Source organism: Sceloporus occidentalis, unplaced genomic scaffold (genome assembly GCF_023333645.1).
Source record: "Sceloporus occidentalis isolate IW3139 unplaced genomic scaffold, rSceOcc1.0.p SCAF_7, whole genome shotgun sequence".
NCBI classification, from domain to species: Eukaryota; Metazoa; Chordata; class Lepidosauria; order Squamata; family Phrynosomatidae; genus Sceloporus; species Sceloporus occidentalis.
The window spans coordinates 68,812,703-68,827,185 of NW_028316987.1; the positions used below are offsets into that span (position 1 = coordinate 68,812,703).

At 40.8% G+C, this 14,483-nt stretch overlaps 1 protein-coding gene across 2 annotated transcripts; it reads right to left on the minus strand.

The window, feature by feature from the left end:
- Nucleotides 1–4,322: 4,322 nt before the first annotated feature.
- GATAD1 (GATA zinc finger domain containing 1) lies at nucleotides 4,323–9,983 on the minus strand. Of its 2 annotated transcripts, XM_089533227.1 has the most exons (5): nucleotides 9,567–9,979; nucleotides 7,648–7,773; nucleotides 7,245–7,304; nucleotides 5,528–5,711; nucleotides 4,323–4,659 (listed from the first exon to the last, which is right to left on the minus strand). In XM_089533227.1, the coding sequence occupies exons 1-5, from the start codon at nucleotides 9,786–9,788 to the stop codon at nucleotides 4,469–4,471; spliced, it is 783 nt and encodes a 260-aa protein (XP_089389353.1). In that variant the 5' UTR covers nucleotides 9,789–9,979; the 3' UTR covers nucleotides 4,323–4,468. The 2 variants fall into 2 exon arrangements, with proteins under 2 accessions (XP_089389353.1, XP_089389354.1); XM_089533228.1 differs by lacking the exon at nucleotides 7,245–7,304 and having other exon boundaries at nucleotides 9,567–9,983.
- Nucleotides 9,984–14,483: the final 4,500 nt, after the last annotated feature.

The window sequence follows — 14,483 nt, forward strand, 5'->3', positions numbered from 1 at the left end:
GGTCTTGATAGTGACTCTTCTTCATCACCTGACCATCTTTTTGCATGTTACCATGCCTTTTCCTTTGTATATAAGAAGGACCTTGCAAACACAGAGTGCTTAGAAGGTTAAAACTTCCTGCTAAAATCACCTTCACCTGTCCGAGTTCATTTGACTACAAGTGAGATGATCACAGAGATGTGCCTAATTTCTTTTCCCTGAATATGTATCCAAAACCAGGTATCAACCATTTGCAGACTCTGGGAAATGGTTCTGATATATGCTAGCCTATCCATTGAAGTTTATGAGTATCTGGCACTGGCTCCATGGGTGTTTCACATCTCTCCCTAACAGAGGCTAATCCTGTTGGTCAACACAGTATCACACCAAGTTGCCATTGTTATATTCAGACCCCACAAAATGTCTCACTGCACTGATTTTACTGAACATCATGCCCTTATGAGGATATTCCTTAGTAAACACTCAACCCAACAATCAAGGTGGTATCAGGCCTTGAGGAAGCAATCTGGTTCAAGTAGAAAGAATCTGATAATCAATCTGTGTGTGTGTGTGTGAAGTATATCTTTAAACCATTGGAAAGGATTTAAGTGTTTCACCCCTTAGTCTTTTAATATGTGGATGTGCAGACAGTGTCACCCCTCCAAATCTTAACAGCACCACTAAGGCAGACACTTGACATTTTAATGCATTCCATCTCAATCCCTTAAGCCATTCTTCAGAAACTGCAGAACGTGCGTCTATTTTACCATATCTTTTGTCCTATACCAGGCCTCAAATGACTTCTAAATGCTATTGTATATTTGTTGGGTAGACGTCCTCCTCAATGCCATAATAGTATCTACTCTCTGAGATGAATATTCCTGGTTCTCTAATACTTTACTCTCAATACACATTCAGTCAGATCCAACCATTCTGGATTTGGATGATAAACCAGGCCCTGACTGAATAAACCTGGTCTTTTTGGCAACTTCATGTGTAGTGCCACTGATAGTTGTGTCAGTAATGGGAACCATAGGCATCTGGGCCAATATGGAGCTATCAAAACCATGTGTACTTTTTCATGAGGAGCACTTTTTGCTTAATTTGAATTGATAGAAATGCAAAAAGACAACCTTTTCATCACCTCACTGCCAGAGCGTCGAAATCTTGCATTGATACTTCCATCTATGGAACAGAATAATTTTAATTTGCACTTCTTTGCAGATGCAAATAGGTCCAAATGAAAAGGTCCTAACAAATTGTTTGATCTCTGAAACACTTTTCAGTCTCCATTCTCCCATGTGAATTGTGTTGCAACTCAGATAATTACCCATACATTTAATTTTCCTTTCAAATAATCTGCAGATATGGAGCTGAGATATCTCTCTGCTCACTGGAATAGCCTGTTTTGACTGTAATCAGTAGCATGGAGCATAGCCTTCCTTGATTAGTGACACATGCCTGTATAGTCATGTCCATTTGAATTCGACATGACAATCCTGCACCAAGTTTCACAAATATGACCAGTGCTAGTATACAACCTTCAGCTCTAAATAATTTATAGTGTCTTCTGTCCACTTTCCAAAATCCTTGTGTTGAGAAATGGCTGCAGTGAGCTGCTCAACCAGTCAGGCTCGCATTGGTCATTATCGGAACTTCGTTCTGAATTAATAAAGGTATCCCTTTGTCCTGATTCTTGTCTACCTCCCACCATTTCAACTCCTTTCTTAAATGAAGTGGTACTCTCACTACTTAATGCAACCACCTCCTAATTGCTTGTTGAGATGGATCAAAAGTCTCTCCACATCTCTGAAGAGAAATCTTTCCCAAAGAACTAACACTATCGTTGATATCAGTAGTCACATAATCATGGCCAGTAACATCAAATCTGCTGATTTTGACTACATCACTTGTGCTACCTCTACCTTATTTTATTTTCATCTTGTGAAAGACTCATGTAGCCACATCTGTGAACTCCCAAATGAGTTAACTTATTTGTTGGAATCAAATGGAATTAATTTTTCTTGCTAATTTATCAGAAAACCATAATGTTCTAAAGTGTGAATTGTCGATTTCAGATTTGCCAAAATCTCTTTTGCATTTGCCTTCAGCAAATATCGTTGAGCTACAGATATAGTTTTATGCCTTTATGTCTCGGAAATGCCACCAAGGATATTAACACTTTTGTGAATGCTCCTGGGTCTGACACTAGGCTGAATGGTAATGCTTTGAACTGATAGTGTTTTTCTTGATATCTGAACTTCAGATGTCTTGTCTGCCATTGCCATAAGAACATGGAGATACACCTCTTTTAAATCTATAGAGACCATCACTTTCCTCAAGTTTTCCTTTATGGTTTGAAGCATCTCAATTTTGAATTCCACGTATCTTACATAAACATTGAGATACCTGAAACTCAGCACTGGAACATACATTCCATTGCTTCTGGGCACAGTAAAGAAGATAAACCCCAGTGTACCTTTGATCCACTTGAATGTCCTCTATCACCCCCATGTCTAATAAGGTGTTGAATCTCTGCCTACAGTATCTCCTGTTTGATAGTATCCTTTGCCACAGGAGAAGAAAGATAACTGCTCTTCAGTTTTCTAGCGAATAAAATTTTGTAACCAGATGCTATCACTTGGTTTACCCAGTGATCTGTTGTAATTTCTGACCATAAATGTCTGAAAAGCACTGATCATCCCCCCTACTGACAGTCCTCTCATCAATATTGTGTTCAACCTTGTTTTGAAGAAGATCCCTGATTCTGCTGGAAATAAATTTTGCTTCCTGTAATTTGCCCTTGGTTTATACCGCTGCTATCTCTGTACTCTGATATCTGTCTGCCTAGCAATTCCTCTTCCTCCATGAAAGGAATTATAAGAAAATCGGCCCTTGAAATAGCTCATATCCAAATGCCCATTTCGTACAGTTGGTATTGCCAGCCTTTTCTCCTTATTCTCTACTCAGATCTTGTCTAAGGTCTCTCCCCCCCCCCCCCCAAATAAGCAGAGCTCCCTTAAAAGGAACAAAAGCTAAATTGTTTCTAGATTTCCCAATTACAAAGCCACAGTGATCTTCTAGCTATTAAAATGGTATTTTCACATCATGCAGCAAACACACCGGAATCATGTTCCCCATCTGCCACATACTGCCTGGCTCACATAATTCCCTTGTTCAAGAATGCACATATATCTGAGGGAGGATTTTCTCAGGGTAATCTCAGGAAAAGTAAAGGAAAAACAGAAATTCTATGAGGGGGACTGGACAAATGAGGCAAATAAGGATAGGGATAGGTACGTTATAATTAGTAAACAAATCAAGGTAAAGCCCATGAAACTATAGGGTGGGGCATTGTTAATTTTATACTTCTGATTATGGATGATGGTATTTCTGTCTGCATAGGTCTGTGACTATCCCCAGCTAATGAAATAAAAGGTTTACTGTTTGATTACAGAAGACTGGTTTACTGAACTATGGGGAATGGGCAGTTTCTGAGAGGTATCATATGCCAGGTTGGCAGGGCAGGAAAATAAGAACTGACAGACAACAGGGAGTCATAATGGCAGGAACAGAAAAAACGTTGAATCCTGCCTGGTTGGCTTGGCTCGCGGGGATAAACCCAATTGTGCCTTACTCCTCCATGTCATCCAAAGAATGAACCTTCTCAGTAAGTATAACTTCTCAGTCCTATTTGCAAGATAGCACTAAGCAGATGGCAATAATGGAAGCATGTTCTTTCTTTGCTGGTGTAACTGCTAGAGTAAGCTTTAAAACAGGTAAGCAACCATAGTGAAGAGAAAGACTACTTTTTGCTCTGACCACATGACTATATTTTTGGTGAAGTAACCCAAAAGTGACTTTTGCTTCCTGTTTTTTTGTTTGTTTGTTTGCCATTTGGGGGATATTTCAGTAAGATTTCAGGGTCAAGGAATGCTGTAACATACAGGTATTTCACCTGAGATTTTTAAAATGGGAGCACATTACCCACTGTTGTTCAAAGACATTTAGCATCTGTATCAATGCACCAGGTGCTTAATTGCTAGCAAGTCCTAGGGCTGCCTTTAATTTTGAATTTTTGCTAATTGTTTGCAGCTCTCCCCCATCCCAGTAACCAAATTCAGTTTCAGTTACTAGATGTAGTGGTTTCATACAGCTGAACACAAAGATATAAATGATCTCTGAAGTAATATGAAGAGATAATTACTTAATGACCAAAACTGGTCACTTAGAACATATTTCTATACAAAGTAAAAGATAAAGAGAAAACAAGTAGCTTTTCATTGGTTTACACTGATATGTGAGAAGTCACTTATGACAGAAGAGGAAACAAAAGCTTTAATTAAGGAGAAGATACTTTAATTTTAACAAAGGCACCCAAATGTAAACAATAAATAAAAGCATTTATAGGGATAACTAAATAAACTAAAACAACATATTGGTTGTGATTTTAAAATGCATATAAAAGGAGTCTCTAAAGCAAGACAAACTACAAGCTGCTGGCAACAGTTTCCTTGATGGAAATTGCTGGAGTAGGCCCAACATGAGTCCAGATATAACCTTTTTCTGGCCTAGTAGGAATGGTAGGAAAAGGAGACGATCGAGATTTGAAATATTCTGAAGGTGCATGACAGACAAATTCTAAGTAATCAATTTTTCTTGGAAGATCTTCTTCTGGTCCTTCAATGAAAATGAAAAAAGAGCATTTTAGTTTCCAAGCAGAGCTTTGTGGTACATCCAGATGGCCATTGCTATATTTCTTTAAGTACCACAGAAAAAACAAATACTTCTTCCTGCCTTATAGATGAGACAGAGTGCAAACTGCTACTACTCTGGTCCTGTAAACTTCTCCGTATGACTGATAGGATAACCTGTTGAATTTAAAATCCTTCAAGCTATTGCATCTAAAGATAAGTATCAAAAATAGACACTCTTACAAAAATTAGTTAACAGTTAACAACAGGCAACTGGAAATTTGCTCCTAACAGGAGACAGTTTTATTTAACTGGTTTTGCTATTTCCCATATTACATGAAAACATCCAGAAGAAGGAAGGACTTAGGGCTTATATCCATAGTCTCAGTCCCCATAATTACTTTTGATGACAATGAAACAGGGAGTAGAGCATACAGGATGTCTCAAATTATCTTTACAATTTCAATTCTATATAAAGTTGAAATTGTAAATATAATTTTTGAACACACTGTATATTCAACATCTGTGTAGCAGGCATGCATGTTGTACTGATTTGCAGGCTAGGTTCTGTAGACTTAAAAATAAGAGGCATGTAAGATTCACGTGTGGAGGGCTGTGTGAATGCACCATAAACCCTCCTTAGAGAAAGCAGCTGACAGTTAATCCTCCCCACCCCCAGCACATAATTCTGCTTACAATAACCTACATTTATACTGGTTTCCAATACAGACATTTTGCTCTAATGCTAAGGAATAAAATCAAATATATGACTATAGCGATATTCCACATGTAGCACTGTAAACAATTATTTGCCAGGTCAAGTGGAACCTATTATTTTAGGCCTTGGAACTTACCTATTATGTAAGTTGCAGGGTCAAAACTGTCTTTGGGACTAGCTGTAGTAGGAATGAGCCATGTTAAAGCTGCACTTTTTTCACAGTATTGGTCTTGAATAAAACCTCTAATCTGAGCATAGTATGTTTTACCATCCTGCTCATCAATGACTGAAACAACATCTCCAATTTGATAGTAAACTCCCTAGAAAAGACATAGATAATTAGAGTTTTGTTTTTAAAACATAGAAGCCAAAATTATATTTTTATAGTTTGTGTTTAGGTCCTTTTATACAGAGTATAGTAATTTGAGCATTGGATTATGACTGGAGACCAGGGTTCGAATATCCACACAGCCATGGAAACCCACCAGGTGATCTTGGGCAAGTCACCCTCTCTTAGCCTCAGAGCAGCCTTTCTCAAATAGTGGGGCGGCCCCCCGGGGGGGGGGGCGCGAGGCTCTGTTATGCAGAGGTGTACTTATAACAATTTTATAGACAAATGATACTATTCACAGTCGCATGGGGGGCGCGAAATGTTTTCTTCTTCCTAAGGGGGGCATGACAGAAGATAATTGAGAAGCACTGGCCTCAGAAGAAGGCAAACTCCCTCTGAATGAACCAAGAAAATCCAATGATAGGTTCACCTTTGGGTTGTCATAAGTCAAAAACAACTTTAAGGCACACAGTAACAACACCATTTATGTTTTTCCTCATCAATCTAATCTACAGAAAATTATTTCTATATCTTCTCTTCTATGAATTCTCAACACTCTCTGATCTAAGATACCAATCAGGATCCCCAAATCACAGATATTCATCCTGACAGTCCTGCATAGCCACACCTGTCACGAGCATCCAAAAATGCAGGCCACTGTGTTGATCTGTACCAGGAAACCAGTTTCCCACTTTTCATCTTCATCAGGGAGGATCTCTTTTATATAATGCTAGCAGATCTTAATTTCTCATTCAAGACCAAGCCACTGAAAAATACTTTGCATTACTACAGGATTAGCTAATAACAGATTATTGTAGCTGAGGAAAATCTATTCTCCCCCTCCTCAGATGTGAAACTCAGAATGATTGGAGAAGCCTGAGGGGCAGGGCAAAAGGTATAGTCATTCAGACCCCGTGGACCATGCCTGGCCTACATCACTGATCCTAACAACAAACAGAAGTAGAGCATTGTATTTGGATCATTTTTTAAAACCTCAAAATGTATTGACTGTATTTATCTATCTGAACCTCTATGTTAATCTTGCTGGTTTATTGTGTAATCCTGTACAGACCCACTAAGAAACAGTATCAAGAACTGCCTTTCAAAAGAGTTATGAAAGAAACTCTTCAACAATGTACAAGAAAATATAAAGCACCGTGTGCATTTCTACTTAGGTTCATATTAAATGCACATAATGAGTCTACAATACATAATCATTTTAACTACAGATTTTCTTAGAAATTACAATATAACCATTGAAGATTTCAATTGACTTGAGTGGAGTGGGGAGGTGGCTCTCAAGAGCAGTTTTTTCTGGGATTTGCAGAGGACCACATCAGGAAGGAGGCAGGAAAACCCAAATGGAAATCCACAGTTTTTAGGCTCCTTAGTTATATTATAACTAAGAAATGTACTTTGGACAAGTGCTTTCCTTAGAACGTCTATTGACTTTTGAAACTTGTTACTTATAACATCAGTTTAACAAGTTACAAGACTTAAAAAGGGAATTTCGAAGCCATACCTTATAGAAGATAGATTCTGCTGTAATTATGGTGGCTACAGACTCTGGAGCTTTGATGGGCTAAAAAAAAGTTCTAATTATTAAAATGAACAAAGAACATTTCAGTAGTGAATGTTTAAATACAATGCAATTTGTGGGTTGGTGTGCAAGGGTGTATAAGTAAAATATCTCTGGAAAAAACTAATAGAAAATCTTTGGACCACTGTGTATTAAACCATCAAAAGAGAAATCATCAATAATTTTAGTATCAGAAAACTATAATAAAATTATATCTAAATGTTTATGTTGAATGTTTTAATTAGGAAGCAAAGTATAAGCTTTTCTGGTTTTGGTATATATCACCCATCACATATCTAGCACTTAGCAAAAACTGACAAGTAGTAAGGATCCAAAATCATCTTACGTTTTTTAACTTAAAAATATGCCTTCTCCCTTTTCCTTTAGTAGACACTTTCTTTTCAGCAGCTGGAGCAGACTTGTATTTGGTGTTCCTTAATCGAGCAGATCTTCTGTGAATTTCTTGCTTACTCTGTAACATACAAAAATGAGGAACACTGGTAAGTCATTAAGGATATAAATCTTCAGAATCATAATTATTCCCTTTCAAAAGCAAAGTGGAATGAGGTATTTCCAAAGCAGAAATGGAATACATATTCAGCCTCAATTATATGCTTATTCACCTATAATTGCATTCTACTGATTTCAACGTAAAGATATTTCTAGCACTGATATCACTCATTTTAAAAGAGAAAACCATAAATTTTCCAACACTAGCTTTTAAGAAAAATTTCAGGATATTAGTTTCAAAAAAAAAAAAATGAGGAACAATTTCAATTTATCTCAGACTTTACAACGCAATCTTATGCACTGTATACCAAAAGCCTAATTCCCAAGTAAGTGTGCTCAGTATCACAACCTAAGACTGCCCTTATATCCACATACCTGGACGCTAAGCTATACAGAAATTTCATGAGACTTCTGAACAGACATACTTTGGTGTGGATTGTGCTTTCTTGGTTCCACCACTTGACTCCATTCTTTTCCTATTAGGTGTCTTCTCTAAGTTTTGAAACTATTGAGGCTCCAATATGTGTTAAGACTAGAGCATGGAGTTCACAAACACAGGCAAGTGGTATTACCACACAACTCAGTGTAGGAAGACCCACATAGGGTTCCCAGAATGAAAAATGATGAGGGCTCTTGTACCTTTAAGGGTTGTGTAGAAGGGGATTTCAGCAGGTGTTGCTTGTTACTTGGTTGTGTAATAATCAACACCTGCGAAATCCCAGTTTGGACAAAACCCGTACCTTTAATGGCTGGGTAGAACAGGGGATTCCAGCTAGTGCAGATTGTTACCTGGTTGTGTGAAATGCAACACCTGCTTGAAATCCCCCTTCTGCACACCCAAGTTTGGTGAGGACTCTTGTATCTTTCAACCCTTTTCCAGGTCATATCCTACATTTTAACCTTCTGTCCTGGAGGAATTTTACAATGTGCCTTATCCTCCTTTGAATTAGTGGTTTGAGCGTTGGACCTGGAGAACAGGGCTCCAAAATGAATCCCTGCTCAGCCATCTATTCCCACTGGGTGACCTTGAGCAAGTCACACTCTCTCAGCCTCAGAGGATGGCAATGGCAAACTCTCCTCTGAAGAAACTTGACAAGAAAACCCTGTGACAGGTTCACCTTAAGGGTCGCCATAAGTTGGAAACGACAACACGAAGGCACATGACAACAGACTGTAGTGTTTTGAACATTGGACTGTGACTCTGGAGAACAGGGTTCGAATGAGCTCCTGCTTAGCCATGAAACCCATTAGGTGACCCTGGGCAAGTCACACTCTCTCAGCCTCAGAGGAGGGAAGGCCATGGCAAACCCCTTCTGAAGTAATTTAGCCAAGAAAACCCTAGGATAGGGTCTCCATGAGTCAAATAAATATGACTTTTAGCCATGAAACCCACTGGGTGACTGACCCTGGGCAAGTCACACTCTCTCAGCCTCAGAGGAAGGAAGGCCATGGCAAACCTCTCCTTCTGAGGAAACCTGTCAAAGAAAAACTCTTATCACAGTCGACATTGCATCCACACTGGAGCAATAATAACCCGGTTTGGGAGCGCTTTAACTCTTTGTCTGGCTCTTCGCTATGGAATTCTGGGAGTTGGAGTTTGTTGTGGGGCCCAGAGCGGAGCGGACAACAAACTCCAACTCCCAGAATTCCATAGCGAAGAGCCAGAAAGAGTTAAATCGCTCCCAAACCGGGTTATTCCCCCAGTGTGGCTGCAGCCAAAGAGGCGCTGAGGGGAGACGGCGGCGTAGGCCTCACCTTCCCCCCTCCGCCGCCGCCTCCTCCTCCTCCTCCGTTGCTCTGCTGGGCCCCTGCGGCGGCGGCGGCGGCGGCTGCGTAGGAGGAAGAGGAGGCCCCGGCGGGAGGCCCAGGGCGGCCGGTGCAGTTGTTGCAGAGGATCTCCCCCTGGCTGCCCTTCTTCCACATGGAGGAGGAGGTGGTGCGGCACACGCTGCATGTCGGCTTCAGGCCCAGAGGCATCTTCGGCCCTGGCTCCTCGGCCTCTTCCCGCAGACACCGGGGTTGTTGTGGCCGTGATGCCTGGAGGAGGAAGCGGAGAGGCCTGGTTCCCTCGGAGGAGGAGGAGGAGGAGGAGGGAGGCCCTGCCCTCTGCTGGCCTCGGAGGGAACGGCGCCGCTCCCGCCGCCATGACAGGCCTCCTCCTCACTCGTCCCTCCTGGTTTTTAGGCCCAAACGGCGACATCCCTCTCTCTCTCTCTCTCTCTCTCTCTCGCCTGGCCCCTTAGCCCGGCCTCCTTTTTGTTCTCTGTGCCAACATGGGTTTTCTTGGCTACATTTCTTCAGAAGGGGTTTGCCATGGCCTTCCTTCCTCTGAGGCTGAGAGAGTGTGACTTGCCCAGAGTCACCTAATGGGTTTCATGGCTAAGCGGGGGCTCATTCGAACCCTGCTCTCCAGGGTCACAGTCCAACGCTCAAAACACTACAGTCTGTTGTCATGTGCCTTCAAGTCCTTTCTGACTTATGGCGACCCTTAAGGTGAACCTGTCACAGGGTTTTCTTGGCAGGTTTCTTCAGAGGAGAGTTTGCCATTGCCATCCTCTGAGGCTGAGAGAGTGTGCATGGATGACATTTATACATGTACATCCTCACTTGCTCATTACGCATCTTCAGTAGCTGCAGTCACAACAGAATTGCAGAAGTCTATTAAGAAAGAGTTGCAGTTACAGAAGCAGCGTAGGCAGCCTGAGATGCTCTTCAAACATCCAGACAATAAAAAGACTGTCTTAATTTAGATACTACATCAAACCCTAATTTGTTGTTGTTGTGTGTCTCCAAGCTCTTTCCGACTCAGAGTCTTCTTGGCACGTTTCTGTCTTGGGACCGCAACTCCCATAATCCCTGCCCACTATCAGAGGTTTAGCTATCAACTGAGAGTGAGGAATGCTGCTATGCCCCCCTCAACAAATACAGTTGTCCCTCCATATTTGAGGCTTTGACTTTTGCACATTCGATTATTTGCACCTTTGATTTATATGTTCTCTCTAAGAATCTGAGGTCCTCCGGTGCGACTCTGCCAGAGGCTGACCATAGAGTCAACTTCTAGAACCTATAAGTTCCTATAGAAAGCACTTCTCTAGGCATTTGTAGGATCTGGAGATTCCTAGAGAGGTGTTTTTTCAGGTAAAAAGAATATAGTTTCTTTTTATATTTGCTGTTTTTCCACATTCACAGGAGTCCTTCACCCCTAACTCTAGAGAATGTGGAAAGACAATTGTAATTCTTCCCTTAAAACACTTAAAAATTTCTAGCCCTGCAGTAACTTTGAACTTCAGTTGAGCATTTGGAAATACAGTTTAGGCATCCAAAATTAATCAAGGGAATGTGAACACAACAAATACAAGAGTCCAGGTGCACACAGTTTTCAAAGTTTCATACTGGATTATTTCTGCAGTGTGTTCCAGACCTAAATTGACTGGAGCTAATGGGAGATGGAATCCAAAAGGGATTGATGGGCTACAGGTTTCCCATCCGTACAGGGCAAGTAAGCGTATTCATTAAGTACATACCATATATATTTGACTATAAGTTGAGAAATTTATGTCCCAAAATTGACCCTACAATTTGGGGTAGACTTACATAAGGATCACCAGTCGTGCTTAGAATAATAATAATAATAATAAATTTTATTTCTACCCCGCCCTTCCATAGATATGATCAGGGCGGCTTACAAAATTTAAAAACATTACAATAGAAAGTCAAAAAAATTCAAATATAAAAGTTAAAAACCTTACTTACAAAAAAACAGGAACAGGAAATCGATAAAATACACATGTCAAGGGCAAAGAAAGGGAAGAATTAATTTACAACGAACCGGGGTCGAAAAGGAAAAAATAAGGGGCAGGAAAATAAACAATCTAACTAAGGTGGGAAGGCCAACCAAAATAAATACGTCTTCAGATTTTTCTTGAAGATAGCTAGTGAGGCGGCGGAGCGAAGCTCCACGGGGAGCTTGTTCCAAAATGAAGGGGCAGCGATGGCAAAAGCCCTCTGAGAGGTCCGTACAAGGTTTGACCTAGGGACCTCCAACAGATTCGTCCCGGATGTTCTAAGAGTGCGGGGCGGATTATATGGGGAGAGGCGGTCCTCCAAGTACCCTGGGCCCAAGCCATTTAGGGCTTTATAGGTCAAAACCAACACCTTGTATTGAGCTCGGAAGCGAATAGGCAGCCAGTGGAGATCTTTTAAAATAGGTGTTATATGGTCCGACCTGGAACTACCAGCGACCAGTCTGGCTGCCATGTTCTGCACCAATTGCAGCTTCCAGGTTTGGTACAAGGGTTGCCCCATGTAGAGCGCATTGCAGAAATCCATTCGAGAGGTTACCAAAGCATGTACAACAGATTCAAGGTCCTTGCAGTCCAGGTAGGGACGCAGCTGGCGTATCAGCCAAAGCTGATAACAGGCACTCCTGACCGTCGCATCCACCTGAGAAGTCAGCTGCGCACCGAGTCCTTCAGGGGGAGCGTGACCCCCGTTCAGGACCGGGTGACAGATCTCACCACCCGAAGCCGGGGAACCTATCACCAGTACTTCCGTTTTCCCTGGATTCACACTGAGTTTGTTCTCCCTCATCCAGCCCATTACCGACGCCAAGCAGGCATCTAGAGGAGAGATGCCATCCTTAGTTACTGCATCAGTCGGAGACATAGAGAAAACTATCTGGGTGTCATCAGCGTACTGATAACACCTCGCCCCATGTCTCCGGATGATCTCTAGAAGGGTCCTAAAACAAGCAAGCCTGACGCCCCAATCTCCATTGAACACCAATTCTTTCCTCCTCCAGTTATTTTGCAAGCCTTTGCTTCCTGTTGGAAAAACTCCCCATTTAAAAGCACTTGCGTCTTTCTCTGCTTCATTTTGCAAGCCTTTGCTTCCTATGGAAAAAACTCTGCATTTAAATCCACATTTTTCTTTCTCGGGTTTGTTTTGCAAGCCTTTACTTCCTATAGGAAAAAGACTCCCCATTTAAATCCACTTGCTTCCTTTCCCAATCCGATGTTAAAACCTCTCCTCCAGCACCTGGGAATTGGTTGGGAGAGGTCCAAAGAAGGAGAAGGAGGGACGGAAGTGGCATTTCCATCCTTCCTTATAGCCCCCTAAGTTTTACCCTAGACTTATCCACGGATCATATCAAAACGCAGGATTTTGACCCTGAAACCTTCCCTTGACTTATACATGAGGTTTTGCACCCAAAAATTTTCTGATGTCCACAGTGTGTGATGGATGAGTTGACGTTGAGTTGCTAAAAATGCTTGTACTTTTGTTGATATTAAGATCAGTCCTGTTTAAATGTAAGAAGAATAATGTTGGATTCTACATTCTGTTTCTTTAGCAGTCAACGAGATGCTTATAAGAAGCCTATGATATCCTCTTGTTCAGTAGCAATTGGTTTGTTTACTCATTTATTTAACTTGTTTTATTTTATTTCATCAACTAGTTTTCAGAGGCAAAGTACTTCTGATACTGGAAGCAATTTATAACCATCATGACTAGTAGTTATTGAGTTTTATCTTATCATTCCCTCTTTAAAGCTGTCCAAGTTGGATGCTGTTGTTACATTTCCACTGTTTTTCTACATGCTGTCTGAATAAATATTTTCTTTTGTCTGTTCTTTGAATGACAAGTCATAATATTTTGAATCCCATGTTTTAGTCATATAGGTTTAACGTCAGTGGCAAGTCAAGTGTTGATTTGGGTCAGAATATGAAACAGCAGGGAACAAACAACTTTTGGATTGACAGAAGGGGGAGTTCATAACCCTTCTGTTTGTTTGTTTCCTGCTGCTTTGTATTAATGTTCTGACCCAAATCAACTCCTGCCCCTGACTTTAAATCTATGTGACTAAAATGTGGGATTCAGAATAATATGACATGAGGTCATCCAAAAAAGCTGAATAATAAGGAACAGGACAGAGAAGCAGGACTGGCCAGCCTTGATACCCAGCAATTATTTATGCAAACTTTATGTGGCGTGGTGAGAGACAAATACACTAAGCTAGTATGAATACATGGCTGCATCCTCATTGCAGAAATAACCCAGTTTGGCACTGCTCTAACTGCCATGCCTCAATGTTATGGAATTCTGGGAATGGTAGTTCAATGGGGCACTAGAGCTGTCTAACAGAGAAAGCTAAATGTCTCACAAAACTACAGTTCCAAAATTCCATAGCACTGAGCCTTGGCGGCTAAAGCGTATTAAAACTTGATTATTTCTGCAATGCTGATGCAGCCCATAGTGTCATAGTTATTCTGGATTCATTTACATGGTATCTAGGCATATGGTGATATAATGTAGTAAAAATCAGTGATCTTTCCTCCATTACCTTTCCTTCACATTCCTTCTCTTGGGCCCTCTACTACATTTCTTTTACTTAACTGCCAGCTTTGGAATTCTGTTGCTTGAAGCTTCTGCATATCATGTTACCATAGTGCTCTTGCTGAAAACCAACACAGAGTTGCTAAAGATTTATATATCCTTGGTAGGTAGCCCTGTCTTTTCTTTTATTCTTCTTTTTTTGTAATTGTTTATTGATTTTTAACACTAGCAAATGTATCTATTTGGCAATAAAAATCAAAATGATATACATTCAGGGGGGAAAAACAGGAAGAAAAAAAAAGCACAGAGAAGAAATAGAAAAGTCTCCTCTCCCCAAAA

Coding starts and splice junctions, on each gene's coding strand:
- GATAD1 (XM_089533227.1), bottom strand. CDS start 9,788: ATGCCTCTGGGCCTGAAGCCGACATGCAGCGTGTGCCGCACCACCTCC. Junction 5,712..7,244: donor CAGAATCTATCTTCTATAAG/GTATGGCTTCGA, acceptor TGTCTTTTCTAG/GGAGTTTACTATCAAATTGG. Junction 4,660..5,527: donor CCCTGCAACTTACATAATAG/GTAAGTTCCAAG, acceptor TTTTCATTGAAG/GACCAGAAGAAGATCTTCCA.